General features: G+C 43.8%; 1 protein-coding gene across 1 annotated transcript in view; it reads left to right on the forward strand.

Annotated features, from left to right (window-relative positions):
* MMS19 (MMS19 cytosolic iron-sulfur assembly component) overlaps positions 1–24,406 on the forward strand; it is a 479,913-nt gene that overhangs the window by 247,915 nt on the left and 207,592 nt on the right. Inside the window, exons 15-16 of the mRNA XM_086922625.1 lie at positions 3,033–3,158; positions 13,746–13,827. Coding sequence (XP_086778751.1) covers positions 3,033–3,158; positions 13,746–13,827 — 208 coding nt within the window. The remainder of the gene's footprint in view (positions 1–3,032; positions 3,159–13,745; positions 13,828–24,406) is intronic.

A 24,406-nucleotide genomic window follows, 5' to 3' on the forward strand; every position in this document is an offset into this window, starting at 1 on the left:
TTCCAGCAGAAACAAAACATGTCGACCAAAACGCATTTGTCCTGTTACCCTGCACGAATAAATGGTTAAAGGCAAGGTTTGTGGCGACTCATCTTTCTCCCGTGGGAGATATCCGGTTGTAACAAATATCAGCGTGGTTCACCTGAAGAGGTACGCACACCGGAAAAAAGCGTAAGGCAAGGTTGCAGCGATTCATCTTTCCCTAGTGGGAGATACCTTGTTGAAATAAATATCAGGATGGTTCACCTGAAGAGTACGCACAACGGAATGAAGCGCCATGCAGCCCCGCACCTGAACCCTCTTTGCCAAAACCGTTACATGGATTAGGGGTCTGCGGTGCTCCCGGGGACTGGACTCCGGTATCCGGCCCCCAGTCAATCCGAAAGGTGGACTGACACCGGGGGAACCGGCATCATAACATCGTCGCAGAGGTTTAAAAGTGGCTGGACCACAACGGGACAATTATCCACCACCCACTGAAGGGTTTTCTAAAAACAGTTGCAAATCACGCTGACTACACTACAGGTACCAGAATCCTGCTAACCAACGGAAGTGATTCCTAATGGGTGGAGCTTGTTGGAGCTATGTTAAAATTGAAAATCTCTACCTGTGGTAAACCAGCGAACTGAATTGGTGGCAGGCGCAACGTCTTGAAAACGTTTCCAGCAGAAACGAAACATGTCGACCAAAACGCATTTGTCCTGTTACCCTGCACGAATAAATGGTTAAAGGCAAGGTTTGTGGCGACTCATCTTTCTCCCGTGGGAGATATCCGGTTGTAACAAATATCAGCGTGGTTCACCTGAAGAGGTACGCACACCGGAAAAAAGCGTAAGGCAAGGTTGCAGCGATTCATCTTTCCCTAGTGGGAGATACCTTGTTGAAATAAATATCAGGATGGTTCACCTGAAGAGTACGCACAACGGAATGAAGCGCCATGCAGCCCCGCACCTGAACCCTCTTTGCCAAAACCGTTACATATATATATATATATATATATATATATATATATATATATATATATATATATATATATATATATATATATATATATATATATATATATATATATCTTTGTATTTGTTTATGTCTTGATTGACAGTGCAGGAGGTATCGCAAGACCTTTTGTGATAACTGTAAAAAAGAGCTTTCAGTAGTACTACAGAGAGGGGTGTCGACTCCACCCACATGTTGGTGGACAGGAGTACATTATGTGATTCAGCAGAAATAGTGCTTCCCCTCGAAACAGTTGTGATTATTTTGTTTATCCAGCTGCTTGAGCCGGCAACAGTATGGCTGACTTGAGAATGCTCACTCACATTGCACTGTAATATTGTTAAAAAGTCTTGAATAAGTAGATACTGTACAGGCTTTGTATTTTTTTTCTAGCAGCAGCAGTGATGGGATGAGGTCGGTCAGGAGGAATGTATTGCTGCTTTCTAGTGCCAGCACCCTCCTCTTCCCAAGATAAATTTTAGACTCCAGAGTGCAGTTGTGTTTTTGAGAGCAGTACGAGATGCCCGAGTATCCACTAATCTACATGCATTTGTACATACTTTAACATAGTACTCCTTGAAAGAAAGGTGTTTTTTTCTTTTGAATTCCAACAAAACCTTTATTTGAATTGGAAGACTAGAACACGGCAGTTTGCCTAACCCCAGTGTTGTGAGATGTACCAATGTTCATGGACTGTGTACATTTTGCCAAAATTCTCTTTGATACTGTTTAAAAGCTATGAGTAGTGAAATATTATTTTCTGTAATTGACATAGTATCTTCATTGATACTAGACCGTGTGAAGATGGTTTCCCTTAAATAACTTTTTGAAAGGTGCATGTTAGTACCTGAATCACATTCATGGGTGTCTCTGTTATATGGGAATAACAGTTTTCGCTTGATTCTTAAGGAGGAGCAACATAAGAAAATGCACAGGGACTCTGTACAAATCATAGCTCAGCATGATCTTCAGCATTTCCTGTGAAACTAGCAAATGGATAACCTGCAGAAAATGTGCATTACTTTCTGGTTCCTTGTGCCAGATACATAGAAAAAAAACTGCTGCCTTAAAGGCAGCAATACAAACATGCATTTTTGTAATTGCATTTTACTGTCAACCGAAAGAGCAGTAGCAGGTGTTATTTGCAGTGTCATGTGCTGGACAGGTGTGAAGATGTTATTTATGAGGCAGCCGGGAAAATACCACAGAATATTATTTAATTAGTTGTTGTATGTGTAGTGGTGGTCTGTGTGATGAGCAGCCTGCCAACTAGCAATTTGTGGGTTTTAACACTGATTGACATCACTAGTGTTTCTATAGAACTAATCGCATATATGTAAAATCCAATTGATAACCTATTTGTTTAAAATGTTTTGGCATTCTATCCCATATCTTTTTTAAATTGTTGTGACGTGGGTTTGGAATTACCAAATAAACTAACTGAACTGAATTGACTCCTAGGCTATTGCTTGGGTGGCCAGAGTTTTTCCTGTAGAATTCCTATGGTTTGATACATAATAGTTTGTGACCACTGCATGCTCATTTCTATGGAGTGGCCAAGCTAGTGTATACCATTAAGAGTGTGAGACTATCTCAAAGGTATTAACCTGTTATTATTACCTTGAATGTCACTTCTGTTTGCCCAATTCCCAGTGATGATGGTTGGTAGTGTATTTTCCATCCTTTTCCACATTGGCAGCACTGAGCTGCGGTCTGACCACTGTGTTTTTACTAGCTGTTTTCTCACAGACGGCAAATATCGTGAAACCATGAGTGGGCAGGAAGGCAGTGAATCAATTGGACCCTTTTGTTTTAAATAAGGATTCTCCCTTTCAATGATGAATTATTCAAATATTTTCATTAATGGTCAGATAATGTTCCCTGAGGACTGGGCATTTCAAGTGTGAAATACAGAATTAATCTGCCTTTTCTTAAAATATAAATTGTGATTAATCCCTCTGCTTGTCGAATTATCCTCTAAAATTGTTCCCAATTATTTATAATGCTGCTCTCTTCTTTTTTCTATTCTTCCTTAGATGAATGTGCACTGACTAGTTCCAAAGATGCTCTCTGCACTGTGGTGTTTTCTGCGATGACTGATACGAATGTCCTGCTACAGTTGGTGGGAATCAAAGCCCTGACAGTTCTGGGCACACTGAAAGGTATCTCTTGAAGCCATTTTAGCCACTTACTTCCACTAGAGCTCTTGTCGTGTAAATTATGAGGTCTGGTATAGAGTATCTCCTTTCACTCTATGTATTTACTAGATTTATCTTCTGCATTATAGCGTATGAATCTTACATCTCACCAAATTAGAAATAGTACATAAGGTCAACTTTATGTATTGTGCAATACTTAAGGAAAAACTGGATACTTAAAGGAAGGATGGGACTACACCATGCAATATTGCTGCTTTACACGAGATTGTGTTGAAATTTGTGTTACCCATATATCCAATATTTTTTTGAAAAATCTAATTTTTATGTTTTCTTTATTTCGTTTAGTACAGTCTCTTTCAAATGTAACACATTAGAATCATTTATACACCATTCCATTGCCGTCCCTGTCATAGGCCTGCCATCCAACGTTCTCCAGAACGTAAGACCACTACTTGCCCCAAATCTGGGTACGTTTCTGTGGACAGTCCTTGGTGTGGTATATCGATTGTTCCATCTTGGCGCACCAGTCCACACCCATCTACATTTCTGCCAAGGTGGGGGTTGGGAGGATTTATTTGCGAGCCAGGTCTATATATCCAATCTTATTAATAGAGAAGGTTGTAGAAAATGTAACTTGCCTGGGTTTAATCCACATTCTTTTGCATTTTAGACTCCTAGGTTAAAAGATCCGCTGTGGGCTCAGAGCTGCTAAACAGGACTAGACAGTTTATGCTTTGTTTAACATTACCATTTCACTGCATCTTTTGTGTAACTGTACTACTGTGGGAATGGCCTGATCTGCACGAGGTCACTAGGCTTGCTCAAGGACATATTTATTGCTATTAATTAGATTATTGTTAGGTAACTGTGCCATTACAAAGGACATGCCTAGATAAAGGTAGGTGATGGTCAAATGTATTATTCACAGAATCCTGACATTTATCTCTGTACTTTAATTGCCACATACAAATTGGCAGCCACTTTAAGCCATGCACCCATTCCTAAATAATTGATTCATTAGTGAATTAAACATTTTGAGGCCCGTTTGTTGCGACTGATTTGATTTTATGAGTGGATGGACATTAGGGAAACATCCTTTACAACAAAACTTTTACAACGCAGTGCTATTACAACACAGGTTTTACAACGAAAACCATTACAACGCATTGCGCTGGGGGGCGCTCTAGGATAGGGAATAGATTTAATTTACTATCCAACACCTTCCCTAGTGTCCACGGGGACTGGAGTTGGAATAGTAAATTAAACTATTCACTATCCACCACCCCAAAGCACTATGCGTTGTAAAGGTTTGCGTTGTAAAACTGGCGTTGTAAAACTGGTGTTGTAATAGCATGCGTGGTAAAACCATGCGTTGTAACGTCATACATCCTGGACATTATCCTTAAACACTCGGATAAAAAGTTGTATTTTGTTTCTCTCTTTTTGTTCAGGAATCATGAGTCACAAGTTTTCATATTGTTTTGCTGCCTCAGATGAATGATTAATCTCAGGGATAAAAGAAGCATAGCTGACTTCATGGCCCTGCATTGCTATATCCTGTTTGTGCTCTGATTAGGTTTTTTTCCGATGGACTGAGAGAAGCATTCTGGCTGGATTTAAATCTCTTTTCCCATTAGAAAGCTCTCCATCCTTTTTATTTTACCTCAAAGCACTCTGTGAGGCTCGACCATCCTCAAAGCAGTTATCGCAAAGCTTCTGGGAACTTATTACTTATATACTGTTGGAAAAGGGAAAAAAAGTAGGGTTTTACCTTGTATAGTCCTGCACAGCTATGCTTTAGAGCTTCATTGTTGGAAAGGAACATCTGTTTTAATTCCTGTCACTCCTGTAGAAGAAAGATGTCCAGGTAACAGCCCAAATATTCACCTTGGACTCTGTAGTTGGAAAAAATGGTTCCAGGTTTGTAATCTACGTACCTCCTGACCTGGCCTACAGCTTTATTACCGAAACCGGGCCTAGGATGCTTCTTTCCAGTCCAGGGAGGACCTGGCCTGGCAGTTCGGGCTGGACTGTTCGCTTTTGAAGAGCCTGGGTGTTGAGGAAGAACATCGGACTAGAATGAGTGTTTCTGATCACAGATAACCTACACAAAGAGGTCTAAGTTTGATGGAGCCAGTACTGAAAAAACACAGCTAAATCCAGTTTTGGACATCTTTTTATCCAGTTCAAACCCTGCAGCCCTAAAGCTTTCACAACAACCCAGGGAACAATCTAAAACACCTTTCTTTGAACCAACCTCAAGCGGTGTCCTCAAGAAGGTCCTTTGCCTTGTTAGTGGCTTCCTGCCAAAGTTGTTCCAGTCACCTAGATTTCTTTAGGCTCCATGTTTGACATCTTTGAGCCATGGGATTAGACGGAGTAGTGATTTCACAGGCATTTGACTATGTATCTATGGGCATTCATTCGCCATTCAATCCACACCCTCTTTAACTTATTTGAGTTAGTGGTTGAACATCCTTAAGTCGGCCTGTGAGCTAGGTCACCATAAATACAATGGACAGAGACCTGGATACAACACCACCTCCTCAATAGGCATCATATGCTGGCATGACTCATTGCAAATATTTAAAGTTAAGACAATTTACAAGTACGAACATAAATTATCTTTCTTAGGTCGAGCCTAGAAAGAGCTTGCGCTGTCCCTTAGAGACATATTTTGTATACTTTCAGGGCTCACAGTCCTTCCATTGCTTTTCACTTGTTTCTTTCAGTGTCCTTTAAAAATTAATTCTTCCAGATGGTTAATTTTCCTATTTGTTCCTCCTGTTCATCAGTTGTTCACTCCTATGGAGCAGCGCCCTATGAGCTGTAGCCTTCCACGTGTCTCATTTTAGTTACTGGTTCAGGAACTTTTTTAAATTTTGAAATTGCGGTTCACACAAGAGTTAGATTTCAGTTCATGCTTCATGGCCTCCACTCTTCATCTTTCAGCATGGTGGCCACTTTGGAAGGCCGCGCCCCTTTCTTTTTTTCTGCATGGCGCCTGCTTGATACATTTTGTGTATGATCAGTGCGACACCCACTTAACTGCCATCAGGCACCATCTTTCAACATGGCAGCCACTTCCGGCGGCTGCACCCCCTTTTTTTCTCTGCATTGCGTCTGCTGGTTACATTTTGCTTACTGGGACTGCTTGCGTCAGTTTATGGGAGCTGCTGCCATTATGGCAGTTGAGGTGGGCGTGCACAGTGTATATAAGGTGTCTCGCACTGGGTTTCCGCCACTCGCTTTTCCCTGGCTCTGTGTTATTTCTTAGAAATTGACGTTTTCTTGTGCAGCCACTGCTCTCGGTGTCCTGAGGATGGCTGGAGTTTGGTTCTGGCCATTGCTGCTCTGCCTCTTCACAGGGACTGTTTTTGGATGGTGCAGCAACAAAAATAACTGGAGGCAGGTGCAGCCTTTGCAAGTCGTGAAACTCGGGGACACCCAAAACAAGGGTGAGTACTTCTCAACCTCTTTCTCTGCGCCAATATATCATCCCTACAAACGTGTTGAAACGCGCATTTGATGATGGATGGTCCTGTCTTCAACTTCAGCCCCAGATAGCACCCATTCAGATATTTATATAATGGGTATGTTACTAGTCTTAGCCAGCAAATCTCCTCATTACAAACTGAGTAGCTGGTGGCAGCACCCTTGGATATGTCTCACCATACACGCCTATACATTTGGAAATGCTGTGAACTACACCCTGAAGTACCTCCATGGGGAAACAAAGGGCTGTATTCCTAGACTGCACTCAGTAGATCCTGGTGAATGGTTGTGCTAAGTGTTGCTGGCCTCAGTCTTTTAAGACATTTTACAGTGGCATTTCTAGATGGTGCTCACTACAAAATCCATCTCCTAGCAGAACACCTCCCAGGAGTGAACAACCACATTGCAGACTTCCTCAGCAGACAGAGGCAGCAAATACACAAATGGGAGCTTCACCCTCAGGTTCTCCTCCCATACTTACAAAGTTGGGGAGTCCCTCAGATTGGTTTGCCACACACCAAATTGCCAAAGCTTCACCTCTAGGTACCCACACCCACTTTCCAAAGGCAATGCACTATGGATGAACTGGTCAGGGATATTTACCTACGCTTTTCTCCCTCTCATTCCATTAGTGGTTTGGAAGCTCAGGCAAACATCCTAGTAGCTCCCACATGGGCCAGTCAACCATGGTTCACAACCCTGTTGGAGATGTCTCTGGTCCGCATCAATGTAAATGTAATGTAAATGTAAATGTATAGGCATTTATATAGCGCACTACTTACCCGGAGGGTCCCAAGGCGCTGCTGCACCGAACATCCAATCTCCTCACACAGAGCCATGGATAAGTAAGACACCCAGATCCCAAACAACTGAACCTCATGATCTAGCTCCTGAAGTCAGAGTTTGGTTATCTGAACCTTCTACCAGACTGCATGAATAAATAATCAGCGAGGCCAGAAGGCCTACCACAAGAGCCTGTTACACAGCTAAATGGAAACACGTTGTTATTTATTGTAATAACAATCACATCAACCCTCTTGAGGCTTCCATACAAAATATAATCTAATATCTGTTACACTTGCTGCAGTCAGGATTGGCTTGCACCTCCGTTGGGCTACATCTTGCTGCAATAGCTGCGTGTCTACAAAATAGGCTACATTTATCGCTTTTTAGAGTGCCTGTAATTAAAACTTTCATGGAAGGACTTAAGAGTCATACCAACAAGTCTCCCACCTTCCCCAGTGTGGAATCTTAACATAGTACTCACAAGATTAATGGGGACACCTTTTGAACCCTTGTATAAATGCGAGCCACAGTTTCTCTCTTGGAAAACCGCTTTCCTCAGTGCAATCACTTCACTGAGGAGAGTGGGTGAACGACAGGCATTAACCATAAAATAACCTTTATTCCAACTGCACAGAGACAAAGTGTTTCTTCATACAAACCCCACATTTTTACCTAAAGTAGTATCTGTGTTTCACATAAATCAGCCGGTAGAATTACCTGTAATTCTTCCCTCAACCGGATTATGTTGCAGAACGAGCTCTATACACCGTAGATGTCAGAAGAGTACTTTTATATTAAATGAAAAGAACAAACTCATTTCGTAGGACCAAACAACTTTTTGTTGCTTTTGCACCACCACACAAGGGCAATCCTATCTCCAAATCGGGTATTGCAAGTTGGATTTTTAAATGTATTCAAACCTGTTATGCAAAAGCAAAAAGAAATTTAACTGTACCCCCTAGAGTGCATTCCACTCGCAAGTTAGGGGCTATTATGGCTTTCTTAGGAAACATCCCCATAGTTGACATTTGCAAAGCTGCAACATGGTCTACATCCACACATTCACCTAAACAATATTGTGTAGATGTGTTAGCGAGACAACAAGATAATATGGCCCAAGCAGTACTTAAAACACTATTTCAGATAAATCGAACAGCTACAGGTTAGCCACCGCTTTGGGAAAATACTGCTATATAGTCGATTCAGAGCATGTGATCTACAGCTCACATGCCTTGAACGGATGTTACTGACCCAGTAAACATATGTTCTTGGCATGTACAGCTGTAGATTTACATGCGCCCACCCGCCTTCCCGGGGACCTGTAGCTGCTGCAGTTCTCTCTTTAGTATACATACATATGCAGGGAAATCTCTATTCTATTCTATTCTTACTAACTCCATTCTCATCCTTTGGGGAAAAACAACAATCTAACAATGGAGTCGATGTCCCTGTGCACTGATCTGGGTTTTTTTGGAAAATTCAGATATCAAGGGCGCACTGCCTCAATTTCTATGTTACAGTGTGTTGTGTGAATGGTTGATGTGTAGTGCGTAAAGAGCAGGCGAAAAACACCCTTAACCGTCTAAGAAAGTCAAAGACTAGACAAATTTACAAAGCTGTGCTCTCGCAACTACATTAAGGTGTTACATAAAAAGGTACAATGACCACTGTGATTCAATGAACAGAAGCAGATTCTTTCGTGTGTTTCTTGTCACAGCAAGATGATGGTTTATTGGTTCCAGACTTGAGAAATGTCACAGTTAGCCGACACGTGTTTCGTCGTGTACAGTTGAGTCAACATGACTCTTCAGGGCTGGTGGTACAAAAATAACGTATGCATATTCAGTTATGCGTCATATCACTGTAACATACTGCATATGGTGACTGGAGTGCACCCTACATGCAGTAGTGACGTGCGTATCCATTCGCACATAGTGAATGTGTTTGGTGATGACGCTCGAGATCTAGGGAGTGTGTCACTACAAGGAAGTGAGAGGTTGACCTTGAGTGGTAGTGCAGAGGTGGTGAAGTTTGGTGATATAACGTCTGGGTAAGTGATGAGTGTTCGCACGCACACAGTAATCCTGCCAAACGAAGGTTTGTGAAGTGATGAAGCGTCCAAAAGAAAACAATCTAAAGTGAAGTGATGTGTGAAAATAATGGTGATAAGTTCAAATGGGAGCATATTAAATGTGGTTTAGAATTAACAAATCGACGGTGTCCGGAGTAAGTTAAAGGAAAACAGACTCTCTCTAAGTGGTAAAGTAATTACCTTAAAACTCAACTCCAAAAGTATGGGTTGAGACTAGTCTGGACCTCGTAGTTGTGTTCTATGTGGGTAGATGAGAGAGAGACTAGAGGAAGAAAGGAAAAAACTCATCAGGAAGGCATAGAAATGGGGGATGGCCAAGGACATCTATTTATCTCATGAACATCAGAGTAGTAAGGTTGAAAAAGGGACAGAGTGGACGGAGTCCTTACCACTATGTCATTAAGAATCAAATTTGTGACTGAGTAGGAATGGTGTATCCGGTAGAGTCACGTACAAGATACACTTGTTGCCGCTAAATTCCGCCCTATTAGGTAGGTCAAAGTCTTCGAATATTAGCACTCTAGTAAAGAGAAAAGCATGAAATGCAAAAGTTATCAGGCTTGAAGTGCCGTATTTCGCGGCGCTCTAAATAACATTAGTTCTAATGTTGGCGGAAATCATAGGTGGCTATGTGGATAAAGCAGTACCTGAATACGGGTGCGTATCAGGCAGTAGCCGGGAGGGGATCCATCTGTAGAAGTGCTTCAGAAAACGGGTTCGTTTTCTCTTTAGCGGTGTGCTGTAGAAGGTGAAAAGATTGTAAGCGCACGCATTAGACATGCGAGAGCCTGGTTGCATGAGCTTCGAAAATTGATTTCAGAGGGAAAGTAGTTGTAGTGGGGACAGCCCAACAACTTACCCGTAGTGCGGTATCCCTCCTCTGTTGGTTCCCGGTCGTCGTCTCTCGTGTACGGACACGTGACCTGGGGGGAGGTGTCGTTATATAGGAGTATTAGACATAAACGATGTCGGGTCATTTACTGTCAAAAACATGGATGCCATGTTTAAGAGGGGAACTATTAGTGCGAGATGTTCCGTATTAGAGTATTATTATGTTGTAAACGAATGGACGTGTGCAATTGTGCCACAAATATTGGAAGGGGAGATGATGCGTACCGAAACAGGATATGTGAGCAATATTAGTTCAATTATTGATAGAAGAGTAAATTCTACCGACTATAGGTAGTGGAAAAATGCATTTTAGCGACTGTCGAGCTACTTTATCTTACTCTATTCAATACATAGTGAATTCTGATTGCGCAGTGTCCTTTCCATTAGGTGATACGTAAAATGTGAATGCCCACGGCTGGTGTGGCCCGGTGCTCATAGACGTGGTGTGTTATATAGAGAGCAATATAGATGACATGGCTGCCACAAGGGTGAGGGTGCACCATCATCACCATTCATTCGTGAGTTAACTCATAATGTTCTCGAAAGTAATTCATTTCAATTTGAATTGGCAAACGGTGTGATTGATTGCATGTGACAGACCACAGTGCAGGTAAAACATTAAATTATACAGTACATCTTAAATTCTGTACCAAACAGTACATGCAGTCGGTGGCATCATCCTCTTTCAAAAAGTTATATACATCTCTAGCATTGTCTATGTTTACTTCTGTGAATCAGTGACTGGTATTTAAAAACAACAATGCAGTAAATGTTACAGATAGAGGATCCCAAGGGGTAACTCTTAGTCACCCAGAAAGTATTGAAGCTCAGGGTCGTAGTTAAGCCCATGTTCCACGCTTTGTAAGCGCATGATCCATGTGGCCTCTCTACGTCTGAGTGTCAATTCACGGTTGCCCCCTCTAATATTGAGGGGAACATGTCAATTCCAAAGACACGTACTTTGATGTCATCCTCCAGAGGTTGACATTCTGCTATGTGTAGGGCTACTGGGTATCTGGGATCTTTTTTCTGGATAGCTCTCATGTGTTCTGAGATTCTTTCTTTGAGAGCCCTGATCGTGCTGCCTACATAAATCTTGCCGCATTGGCATTCAATTATGTACACTACGAATTTGGTCAGGCAAGTAATGTTATATTTGATTTTGTACACTGTCCCTTCCGGACCCTTGAAAGTTGTGGTACCATGTTTCCCCCAGATGCACATGGAGCAGAAACCACACTTGTGGAATCCAAGGCCTCGTGTGGATAGCCAATCATGAGCTGTAGTGTTGGGGGGAACTGTGGGGCTCAATTTGTTTTTCAGAGTAAAGCCCTTTCTGTATGTGATGGAAGGTCTGTCTGGAAGAAATTCCTTGAGCACAGGATCATCTGTTAAGAGTTTCCAGTGTTTGTTGAAGCTCTTTTTGGTGGTGTGATTGAGTGCATTGAATTCTGTTATAAGTCTGATTTGTTGGCCAGAGGACTCTTCCTCTGTACGTGTCTTTAAACAGTCTGGTCTCGGGATGATTCTGGTCCTTAATTCTGCTTTCTTGAGGGATGCGTTGGAGTACCCTCTCTTACGAAATCTGTCTTTCATGTTGGAGATGCAATTATCAAACTCACTGGATTCGCTACAGTTACGTTTAGCTTTTAGGAATTCTCCATATGGGATGGAACGTAACTGGTGCTCAGGATGAAAGCTAGAGGCATGAAGTATAGAGTTGCAGGAAGTAGGTTTCCTGAACAATTTGGAATGTAGTCGGTTGTCCTTCACATAAAATTCTAGACAAACGTTATATCACCAAACTTCACCACCTCTGCACTACCACTCAAGGTCAACCACTCACTTCCTTGTAGTGACACACTCCCTAGATCTCGAGCGTCATCACCAAACACATTCACTATGTGCGAATGGATACGCACGCCACTACTGCATGTAGGGTGCACTCCAGTCACCATATGCAGTATGTTACAGTGATATGACGCATAACTGAATATGCATACGTTATTTTTGTACCACCAGCCCTGAAGAGTCGTGTTGACTCAACTGTACACGACGAAACACGTGTCGGCTAACTGTGACATTTCTCAAGTCTGGAACCAATAAACCATCATCTTGCTGTGACAAGAAACACACGAAAGAATCTGCTTCTGTTCATTGAATCACAGTGGTCATTGTACCTTTTTATGTAACACCTTAATGTAGTTGCGAGAGCACATCGATGTCCCTGTGCACTATCGCCGAAAGGAGGATTCACCTACCTTGTGACTGGAAAAGACTTATTCGAAGAAAAACAAACTGCAAACATCCGGACCCAACACTAGATGGCAGGAACATGCAAAGCATGTGAATCTACTGATGTACATCCCAAGAACAGATGTTTACTGGGTAAGTAACATTATCCTCTTGCAAATGCACTTTGAATATTTCATTGAGTTCAGCTTAACCAGTCAAAATTCATGGGAGTGATAACTAAGAAATTAATTATGGGTTAGATAACATTCTTTCTTATGTTTTTAACTTGCAAATATTCTTATTACTGTTTTGATCAATCCCTTTTGATGAAATAATGCATTTTAATGTTCTTTTATGTTTTTTATTTTAATAAATCGAATAAAGTGTAAGTATTAATAATGAAATGAATAAAAGAAGAAAACTAAATGCACAAGTCCAAGTTGTTTGTTAATTAAGTTGATGGCACATTTACCAATTATAGAGTAATTCAAATCATATTGGTCATTCTACCACAATATTGAGATTTTTTTTATTGACCTGCAGTTATGTAGACTGCAAGATTGGCTACAAATAGATCATGAAGGAAACAGATGGGGAATTAAAAAGAGTATTCTTCTCTATGTATGTATATGTTGAGGATATTATGGGAGCCAATATTCTGAAATTGATATAAGTGCACGTCGATGTTACTGACCTCAGGATTGTGCCATGCAGTTTTATTCAGTTCTTATTGCCAGTACTAAAGAGCAAAATTGACAACAAAGTACTGATTTAAGACTATAGATGCCACAGATGTACTCTACATCTGAGCATCAGTGAAGGGTAGTCCCTTAGGTCACACAAAGGAAAACCAGAAGCCATCATTCATTTTTATTAAGATTGTCTGCAGCAGTCTTTCCTAGAATTACAACACAGAATTAATGGGTGGCACCAGGACATTTGAAGGCTAAGTATAGTCTTTTTAACTATTGATTGTCCTCTTGGTTTCCATTGAGTTTTCTTGTTAAAGACTCAGTTACTGTGGTCTTGATAGCTAACAGATGCTTTCTCATGATTCAAATTCAGACTTAATATGCTTGTTCTGTTTTCAGGTCTGTTGTCGCCTTCAGATGTTGAGCTAATAATTGATCACATGAACAGATTCATTTTTCAGGAGAAGGATTCCCAAAGCTGGTATGATTTTATTTGCTGTTTAAATGAGCCATGGGAGCCTTAAGAGCTAATGAAAACATTTTAGTCAACGCTTATTACTTAACACACCATCAGTTAACAGAAGAACCAAAGGTGTTTTGCTTATTTTTATTTCCCAGAAACATTGCTGCTAATTGTATTGTGTTTGATGCTATGCACCTCTTGTATAGAACAGTGTATGTAATTTCCACAGCATCAAAGAGGTTTATTTGCCTTGTAATAAAACTGATGACTGCTGCTGGTTATTTTGATACTCGTCGGGATATCTGGCCTTGTGTCTCTCTGCTACACCTCAATTGATGAAATAAGTGCACACGATAATGTGCATTTCAGCCCCACCCATGAAAAATGCAATAGCACGTTACTGTTCTTTCTCACGATGATGAATCCTCTGAGGTTGGGCTGCCGTGGAGGCTGAAATATTCAGCATCATGGCATGGGAAGGCTGTTTTACCAGGGATAGGATTCTGGGTACAGAGCAGCACCGAACAGACTGCGATATGAATCAAAATTGGATTTTGACCTCTTTCAGGTCCAGTCTTGTGTGTCAGAAAAGAGAACTCTGTGAGAGTGGCTTTGTTTAAATAAAATAAAATGAGCAGCCTTGCTGAGAAGTGTTGGTGCGCTTTGATAAATATATGGCGCCCCCTTGAGAACTAGGACTACTGTGCATCAAGTATAACACCATAGCTGAAAAGTGGGGACACCCTCCTATTAAATGTATAACATCACCTCTTAGAATGATTACTCCTGTTGATTTAAAGTACGCCAGCAATGCAGAGAAATTTTGGCACTGCCCAATAACAGGTTGAGACTCCTGTTGAGATGTTGATGTAGTGATAAATAAAAAGCATAGTACCACTGCTGAGAACTCTTTCACTTTCCAATAGAAGTATGGCTGCGCTCGCCAAGGCGTCCTTCAAAAAGTGTTAGTACTCTCCATAAAAGGTTTAGCAGCCCTGCTCTGAAGCATTGGTAGTGTCCCAAAAATAATACTAATGGAGAAGTTACTTACTCCACCACCCAGAAAGCCGTTTGAGTTACGCAGGAGAGAATAAAGTGCTACAAAATACCAATACAATGCCGTACAACAAAGGCATGCTAGATCTACTGAAAAGAGTTGGTCGTTTCAATAAATGCATGGCAACCCTGCTGAAAATTGTTGTTATTTTTAAAACGTGCTTAGAAGCCTTACTATCCATGACAACTACTGTACTTAAATATCAGCCTTGCATATTGGATTTACTGTGAAATGCTACTTATGTTTAATACGTTTGACATAACATTTGAGTGTGGCTACCCTGCTGTAAAGTGTTGATGTTGTCTAATGAGTGCAGGGCAGTCTGGCTGTATTGGGCAGTTCCATTAAAATTGTGGCAAAAAGTTGGTTTCACTACAAGCAAGAACATTTTATCTGCCGTCCCGTGAAGTATTTGTGAATTTAAATGTAGTTTTTTTGATTTATTTACTTTGGTTCTTGTCATCTCTTATTTACTCTTTCTTCTGTGTAGATTTACGTATATATATTTTATGAAAAGTGTTGTTCTGTTATTTTCATTGTTTTTACATCTTTGATCAAAACCAGTATTTTGGTCCTTCCATGTCAATCATTGTGTAAAGAAACCTATTGAGCACAGCACTTGGCTTTGCACTAGATGAATCGTACACAAAGTGGGCCACCATTTAACACCAGTCACCGATGTCCAGTTAAAACCACATGCTTTGATATAGGCTGGTACTGCTCAAACCAGCTACACAAATAGTTAAGGATGGTAGGAAGACCACCTTTCCATTGCAGGCCGAGTACCTATAGCTGTGTTCAATAGAAAACACTTGCATTGTCAAATTTGATAATACCCGATTTCCCCATGACTACCTGGGTTTTCAAGCTTAGCAACCAGACACACAGTAACTTTGCTGCAGTGGACTGTCAATGTGAATGCAGAGTGAGAAGTAATAGTACTCGTGATGCAGGATTGATAAAGAGAAACTGGTACTTAAAAGGCCTATACAGCATTGGTACCATTTTAATGCTATGCATACTGTTTAAGAGGCTCGAGCTACTCCCTAGCACGTTTCTCACTGCTAGGGAACTGAGAAATCCCACTAAGAAGTTTGACATACTCTACAGACTGCGGACTCTCTAACTGTCCCTTCCTGAGTACTGTTAGTTAGCTGCCACTAATTGTCAGTTGTGTCAGGGCGTAGAATTTGGAGCAGTTGCACTGTAGTTACCCTTGTTAAATGGCAGTCCAATTTGGTCAAAAATCATTTTGACAAGAGCCGAGTAGCCTACTCAAGAGGTTCCTTTACACAGTGCTTGAGATGAAATTCTAAATATTCTGGAACTCATTATCTGATTAAAAGTATTGAATCCATGCTGAATAGTGCTGCTATTTTCCCTTTTAACTTAAAGAAGTGCAAGTACTAAGTACATTTCCTTTTAAATCACTGCTTTGCAGACATCTTGTACAGCATAACCCATGGAATTCTTGACAACAGTCTACTGTGCAAAAAAAAACACACTATGGCAGTCAGAATTGTTCAGATTATTTTTATGTAGCTCTCAATACTGCACTTCGGCTTTTCCTTTTAACCAGCTGAATAATGTTCATTTCATGCCTCGGAGGAGGGAGCCGGTATTGCCTGGGTCCAAACTCATGATTTACAGATCACTGTATATCTTAGCAGCAAGCGTTTAAAGCACAGAGCCATCCTGCTACAAAGTTAGTAGCAGGGCAGCACCGGTGTACTTCCTCAGCCGAATCGAACCCTGCAACACCCCTCGACAGAAAGCAATCATGGCTTCCAAGCAGTGGTCGAAGTGGGAAAGAAAAAGTAGGGGAACTGTGGGTGGAGAATCAGGGGGCGGGAATAACCGAAGATTGAATCAGTGGGCGGAGTCAGGGGTGTGGCTAGAAATAGCAAAACATACCAATTTTTTGCACGTTTAGCATTTCACTGACCAGTTACAGCTTATAACGTTATTTAATTAAAACAATGGATAAACATGTTTATTTGAGGTTTAATTCAGGAAAAGCAAACACTCTTAGGGAATACAGGTGTATGTAAAGTGTGTGAAATGTAACCAGGAACAACATGTTACCTTAATGCTTTTACTCTCATTGTTCAGAAATCCATGATTATTTTTTGTCTTGTAGGGACTCTTCAGGAGAATCTAGACTCACGGAAACCCACAAAGGCTCCCTCATATTCATGTCAGCCAGCTAGCTGCTCACTCATAATATAGCAAAAAGAACAACTGGTGGACAGAATGCAGGACAATGTCATACATTCACCCCGGTACAGAGATCTGGGCCTAAATCCATTGTTATTTTGCTCACCATGCCATTCCAGTTTGGAGGCAGCCATATGCAAATCAGTTTTGATCCTGAACCCAATGGGAACAGTCCAGCCTGAACTGCCAGGCCAGGTCCTCCCTGGACTAGAAACAAGCATCTTAGACCGGTTTCGGGCTTTCAGCCCTCATCAGCCAGGATAGCTTGATTCCAGTAGCATGGATAGCAAGGGACTCATGTCTGAGCATACCTGTCCCACTCGGGGTGACAAATGCAAAAAGAACAATTGATGGACAGAATGCAGAACAATGTCACACATCCACCTCAGTACAGAGATCTAGGCCTAAAACCATAGTTTTTTTGCTCACCATGCCATTCCAGTTTGGACCCAGTTTGGGGTGAAATGTGTATTGTCTCCTTGGTTATAGGTAACCAAGAGTCATGGAAAGTGGCCCTCATTTACAGACCCCCAAGCGCTCAAAATTTTTTTGTGGAGAAGCTCGTCAAAGCTATTGCACCGTATGCTATAGCTACAGAGAATTTTCTTCTATTAGGAGACATAAATTATCATCTGGACCAAACTCTTGACCCCCATACTGCTGACCTGACTACAAACCTTGATACCCTACAGCTAAATATACTCCCGACAGGCCCAACTCATATAGCGAGACATGCATTAGACCTTATATGCACAAATTCCCCCAAAGTTAAAATTAGACAGATTGACCCAGTCCTGTGGACCGACCATTATGTTATTAAATTTAACATCGCGTGCCCTCAGTTCGAACCCCGGAAAACTAACCAAGTTAAACTGAGTAGACCATGGAACAAAATTACCTCAGATTCTTTTGCTGAGCATTTTTCACCTCCAGTCATTACCGACAAGACTGATCCTAACATAGCTGCCAGAGAACTGGAATCTGCAATAGTCTTGGCATTAGATCGCAGTGCCCCAGCCCGAGTATCAAAACCTCTTAAGAAAAATTCACCTTGGTTTACGCCAGATCTGGACCGAACTAAACATGTAGTCAGAGTAGCTGAAAGAAAATGGCGGAAAACTAAAGATTCAAATGACAGGGTTCAATATAAAATCGCCCACAGACAAAACATGAAAGGAATCGCTGAGGCGAAGAAGGCATATCTTGGTAATAGGATATCTCTGGCACCTAACTCACAGAGAGAGTTATATAACATAGCGAAAGATTTCACCAACCCCCCTGCCAGCCAGCAGCCACTTGACGAATCTAAAGAATGGGTAGATGCTGTGGCAGTATATTTCCACGATAAAATTAACGAAATTCATAAACGTTTTCCTCACGCACCTTCCACCGGTCAGACAGTAGTCTCGTCCACCAGCAATTGCAGAGACCCCAACAATTCTATTTCCACACTAGGGGAATTTCCTTCATTCACTGAAACACAGGTTGAGACAATCCTACTCCAAATAAAGTCTGGGGCCCCTGGAGACCCAGCCTCTCCTCAAATTCTATCAAAATTTGCTCCTGCTCTGATCCCGGCTTTAACAAAAACGCTAAATCAGTCCCTACTTCACTCTTCTGTTTCACTACATTGGAAGGAAGCAGTTATTAGACCAATCTTAAAAAAACCTTCTGCCGATCCTAAATCACTCCCTAATTATTGGCCAATCTCACTCCTTCCCCTATTTGGTAAGATTATGGAATGCTTAATAAATAAACACCTTAAATCACATCTGGAGATAAACAAGCTCCTGGACCCTTCACAATCAGGCTTCAGGGCGTTCCACAGCACCGAGACTGCCCTTCTTGAAGTTGTGGACAACATAAGATTGACACTAGACTCTAACCAGTCAGCCATACTGGTCTTGCATGACCTGTCTGCGGCCTTCGACACCATCTCGCATCACATTCTTTTAGAACGCCTTGCTGAGGTTGGTGTTGAAGGCTCCGCACTATGCTGGATAAAAAGTTATCTGACAAACAGACGGTCCAAGTCGGTGCCCACTCCTCCAACTTCTATGATAACGATAAGGGCGTCCCACAGGGATCCATATTGAGCCCTACGCTCTTTAACTTGTATGTGTCCCCTCTTGCTAAGGTCATTCGAGCACACGGCTTTGGGACCGTGTCCTACGCGGATGACACTCAAATACTGATGACACTCAAATACTGATCACCATCAATCAGAACCCGGATGTCACCAAATTGAGATTTAAAAATTGCATGGTAGATATTCATGATTGGATGACCAGAAACTTTTTAATGATGAACGCAGGAAAGACGGAGGTTCTGCTGTTTGGAAAGGCAGATAAAATTTGGTCCGATGACTGGTGGCCCGTCTCCCTCGGCCCATGCCCCACTCCCAAATCCTCAGTGAGGAATCTCGGGGTAACAATCGACAATAAACTGTCCATGTCCGAACATATTAGCAAAGTAGTAGGCACCAGCTATGGCCTCATGCGTAGTCTCAGAAAAATCTTTAAGTGGCTCCCCCTCTCAGCTCGTATGCCATTAGTACAGGGACTTATTGTTAGTAGAATTGACTACGGGAACGCACTCCTGGCTTCATCAAATACCACCTTGCTGGCCCGCCTACAGGTCCTACAAAACACCGCAGCTAGATTGGTGCTTGACCTTTCTTCCCGCACCCCCTCATCACCCTGCTTAAAAACCTTGCACTGGCTCCCAATACAAAAACGTATTAAATTCAAATTATGCTGCCTCGTCCACATATCCATCAATGGACATGGCCCTGCATATTTAGAACAAAAACTTAAGGTCTACCACCCGGTGAGAACATTAAGATCTTCCACCAAGTTTCTCCTAAATGTCCCCAGGGTACCTACCACCAGAAATGAGGACACAGCCTTCAGTAAAACAGCTCTTGTAGCATGGAACTCCCTGCCCCTTTAGATCAGGACGGAACCCGACTACCTGAGATTCCGCAGACAGTTAAAAACATGGCTTTTTTAGACCAGCCTCTGCCTGCATGGTTGTCTGATAGGAGTTTCTTCTGCAAGCGCTCTGAGACCTTCGGGTGAGTTATGCGCTATATAAATGAAATGGAAAATGGAAATGGACCCATCATCTTGATGCAAATCAGTCTTGATGCTGCGCCCAATGGGAACAGTCCAGCCCAAACTGCCAGGCCATATGTATTTAAGAGTCCTTTCATTCGGGAAGTGAACACAAAGCATTACCCACAGAACTATGTGCACATAACATATTGCTCTTTGATATGCATGGTACATGTTCTTTGCAGCAGGCATATTACCCCATTGCGCTACCTTAGATGAGTAAAACAGCCACTAGACAAAACATGCTCCCATCTCTCTCCAGCAGGTACATTGATCACCAACGTTCACTGCTCCCGCCCTGTTCACTACTCCCGCCCTGTTCACTACTCCCGCCCTGTTCACTACTCCCGCCCTGTTCACTGCTCCCGCCCCGTTCACTGCTCCTGCCCCGTTGACTGCTCCTGCCCCGTTGACTGCTCCTGCCCCGTTGACTGCTCCTGCCCCGTTGACTGCTCCTGCCCCGTTGACTGCTCCTGCCCCGTTCACTGCTCCTGCCCTGTTCACAACTCCTGCCTGGTTACAACTCCTGCTCATGCCTAATCACCGCTCCTGCCCCATTACTTCTACTGCTTCGTCACTTCTCCTGCCCCGTCACCCCTCCTGCCCCGTCACCTCTCCTGCCCATCACCTCTCCTGCCCATCACATCACCTACCTGTCATGTCACCTGCCCGTCACTTCTTGTGCCCGGTCACCTCTCCTGTCCTGTTGCCTCTCCTTCCAAGTCACCTCTCCTGCCCCGTCGCCTCTCCTGCCCTGTTCACTGCTCCTACCCTGTTCACTGCTCCTGCCCTGTTCACTGCTCCTGTCCCGTTCACTGCTCCTGCCCCGTTCACCGCTCCTGCCCCGTTCACTGCTCCTGCCCCGTTCACTGCTCCTGCCCCGTTCACTGCTCCTGCCCCGTTCACCGCTCCTGCCCCGTTTACTGCTCCTGCCCCGTTTACTGCTCCTACCCCGCTCACCGCTCCTGCCCCGTTCACTGCTCCTGCCCCGTTCACTGCTCCTGCCCCGTTCACTGCTCCTGCCCCGTTCACTGCTCCTGCCCCGTTCACTGCTCCTGCCCCGTTCACTGCTCCTGCCCCGTTCACTGCTCCTGCCCCGTTCACCGCTCCTGCCCTGTTCACCGCTCCTGCCCCGCTCACCGCTCCTGCCCCGCTCACCGCTCCTGCCCCGTTCACCGCTCCTGCCCCGTTCACCGCTCCTGCCCCATTCACCGCTCCTGCTCCATTCACCGCTCCTGACCCATTCACTGCTCCTGCCCCGTTACCGCTCTATCTCATGCCCCAACACCTCTCCTGCCCCATCACCACTCCTGTCCGTCACCTCCCGTGTCCCATCACCTCTCCTGCCCTGTCATCTCTCCTGCTCCGTCACTTCTCCTGCCCGGTCACCTCTCCTGCCCGGTCACCTCTCCTGCCCGGTCACCTCTCCTGCCCGGTCACCTCTCCTGCCCGGTCACCTCTCCTGCCCGGTCACCTCTCCTGCCCAGTTACCTCTCCTGCCCAGTTACTTCTCCTACCCAGTCATCTCTTTTTCATGTTGCCTCTCCTGCTCTGTCACTGCTCCTGGCCCGTCACTTTTCCTGCCTTGTCACATTTCCTACCCCATCACTTCTCCTGCCCCGTTCACTGCTCTTATCCGTTCATTGTCCCTATCAGTTCACTGCTCTTGCCGGTACCGCTCCTGCCCATTCCTTATCACCGCTCCTGCCCCTTCACTTCCACTGCCCCATCACCGCTCCTGCCCCTTCTCTTCCCCTGCCCCATCACTTCTCCTGTCCCATCGCCTCTCCTTTCCTGTCACCTCTCCTGTCCCGCATCTGAAGCACATGTTCCCAAGTGCTGTGCAGCCTAAAAGCCGTCTGTTCCCATTCACAACATTTATTTTGCCTCCCTGTAGCGAGGATGTTATATCTGGGGATTCTTTGGAAGATTAGGATTTCGGGCCTGCATACGTGTGTCTGATATAATTGCACGTAGACCAGAGAATAGCGCGCAGCCCTACTGAGCTGCCCATAGACCAGAGAATGGCGCACAGCCCTACTGAGCTGCCCATAGACCAGAGAATAGCGCGCAGCCCTACTGAGCTGCCCATAGACCAGAGAATAGCGCGCAGCCCTACTGAGCTGCCCATAGATCAGAGAATAGCGCGTAGCCCTACTGAGCTGCCCATAGACCAGAGAATAGCGCGCAGCCCTACTGAGCTGCCCATAGACCAGAGAATAGCGCGCAGCCCTACTGAGCTTCCCATAGACCAGAGAATAGCGTGCAGCCCTACTGAGCTGCCCATAGATCAGAGAATAGCGTGCAGCCCTACTGAGCTGCCCATAGATCAGAGAATAGCGCGCAGCCCTACTGAGCTGCCCATAGACCAGAGAATAGCGCGCAGCCCTACTGAGCTGCCCATAGACCAGAGAATAGCGCGCAGCCCTACTGAGCTGCCCATAGACCAGAGAATAGCGTGCAGCCCTACTGAGCTGCCCATAGACCAGAGAATAGCGTGCAGCCCTACTGAGCTGCCCATAGACCAGAGAATAGCGCGCAGCCCTACTGAGCTGCCCATAGACCAGAGAATAGCGCGCAGCCCTACTGAGCTGCCCATAGATCAGAGAATAGCGCGCAGCCCTACTGAGCTGCCCATAGACCAGAGAATAGCGTGCAGCCCTACTGAGCTGCCCATAGATCAGAGAATAGCGCGCAGCCCTACTGAGCTGCCCATAGATCAGAGAATAGCGCGCAGCCCTACTGAGCTGCCCATAGACCAGAGAATAGCACGCAGCCCTACTGAGCTGCCCATAGACCAGAGAATAGCACGCAGCCCTACTGAGCTGCCCATAGATCAGAGAATAGCGCGCAGCCCTACTGAGCTGCCCATAGATCAGAGAATAGCGCGCAGCCCTACTGAGCTGCCCATAGACCAGAGAATAGCACGCAGCCCTACTGAGCTGCCCATAGATCAGAGAATAGCGCGCAGCCCTACTGAGCTGCCCATAGGCTCCTGGAAGTACCACCTTGTTTACTTATGTTTCACTCAGTTATTTAGTTGGCAGTCAGCAGATCAGTGACTCAATGCATTCATCGCAAATGTGCCTCGTCAGGGCGGCAGCATTCTCGGAGCCAGCTGTTCTTGAACAGGTAACTTTGGATATTGTACCAGAGTAGTTTTATTTTACAAGGAAACCCCCAGCGCTCTGCTAATGGTGGAAAAGCTGACTTTGCCATTTCACTGTAAACTCCCTGCTGATGTGTAAAGTCTCCACTGATGTGTAAACTCTCCGTGCACTAAAGATATCTCTGTATCTGTCACTGCTTTAGAAGCACAGAACAAAGCACAGTGTCGCTTCAGGGCTCTGCCACCCTTTAACCACACACTCCGCTGGCCCAAGGGCTTCCTAGAAAGGCATCTCCAAGGAGCATTGTCATTCGAAAGAAGATAATCGACCTCAATCAGAATGACAATGGGTCTGACCTCCGTCTGTGCGCGCTCAGGGAGGGGCTGCTGCAGCCTCTGCAGCTCAACAGAGAAGTGCGAGCAGCACCTGAAAGCTGAAAGGAAAAGTTTTCGTTTGCCGTCCCGGGACGATATTTTGACAGAAAGAAGTAGGGGAACGGACTGAAATATTTTCTAGAAGTAGGGGCACGCCGTGCCCTTCCGTCCCCGCCCACTTCTACCACTGCTTCCAAGTAACTTGTGCTGTAGCAGCTACAAATAATCTATTGAAGCTGTTGTAGCCTTACTGGGGAGTGGGCAAGGCTGTGCTGTCAGCTCTTCCACATAACGTAATATAATATAGTTATCTGAATGTAGATCTGACATGAATAAAGTCTTTGGACCCAGCACAGATTCAGCGTGTATTCTATTCTATGAAATTCCAAAATTGCTACACTTGCATTTACAAACCACAACTATTCTGGCATTAACCGAATATTAATAGGTTCAACCACTTTATACCAATATGTATATTGTAATCTCAAGTGACAACAAATTTAAAATCAATGCCGTTCACCAGCTGGGTTATTGTCTGGTGTGGCAATGCTATAATGTTTATCGTGGTGTGGATGGTCATGTATGTGTATTGTCCTACTGTCCCCTAGGCAGTAACAGTTCATTCTACGTAATGGTAATCTGGTAAGATCATTTAATGAATGCATGGGTTTTATTATGTTAGTAAGATTTATTGTACCACATTTTTTATAAAAACAAGTATAC

This window comes from Lissotriton vulgaris, chromosome 5 (assembly GCF_964263255.1).
Source record: "Lissotriton vulgaris chromosome 5, aLisVul1.2, whole genome shotgun sequence".
NCBI classification, from domain to species: Eukaryota; Metazoa; Chordata; class Amphibia; order Caudata; family Salamandridae; genus Lissotriton; species Lissotriton vulgaris.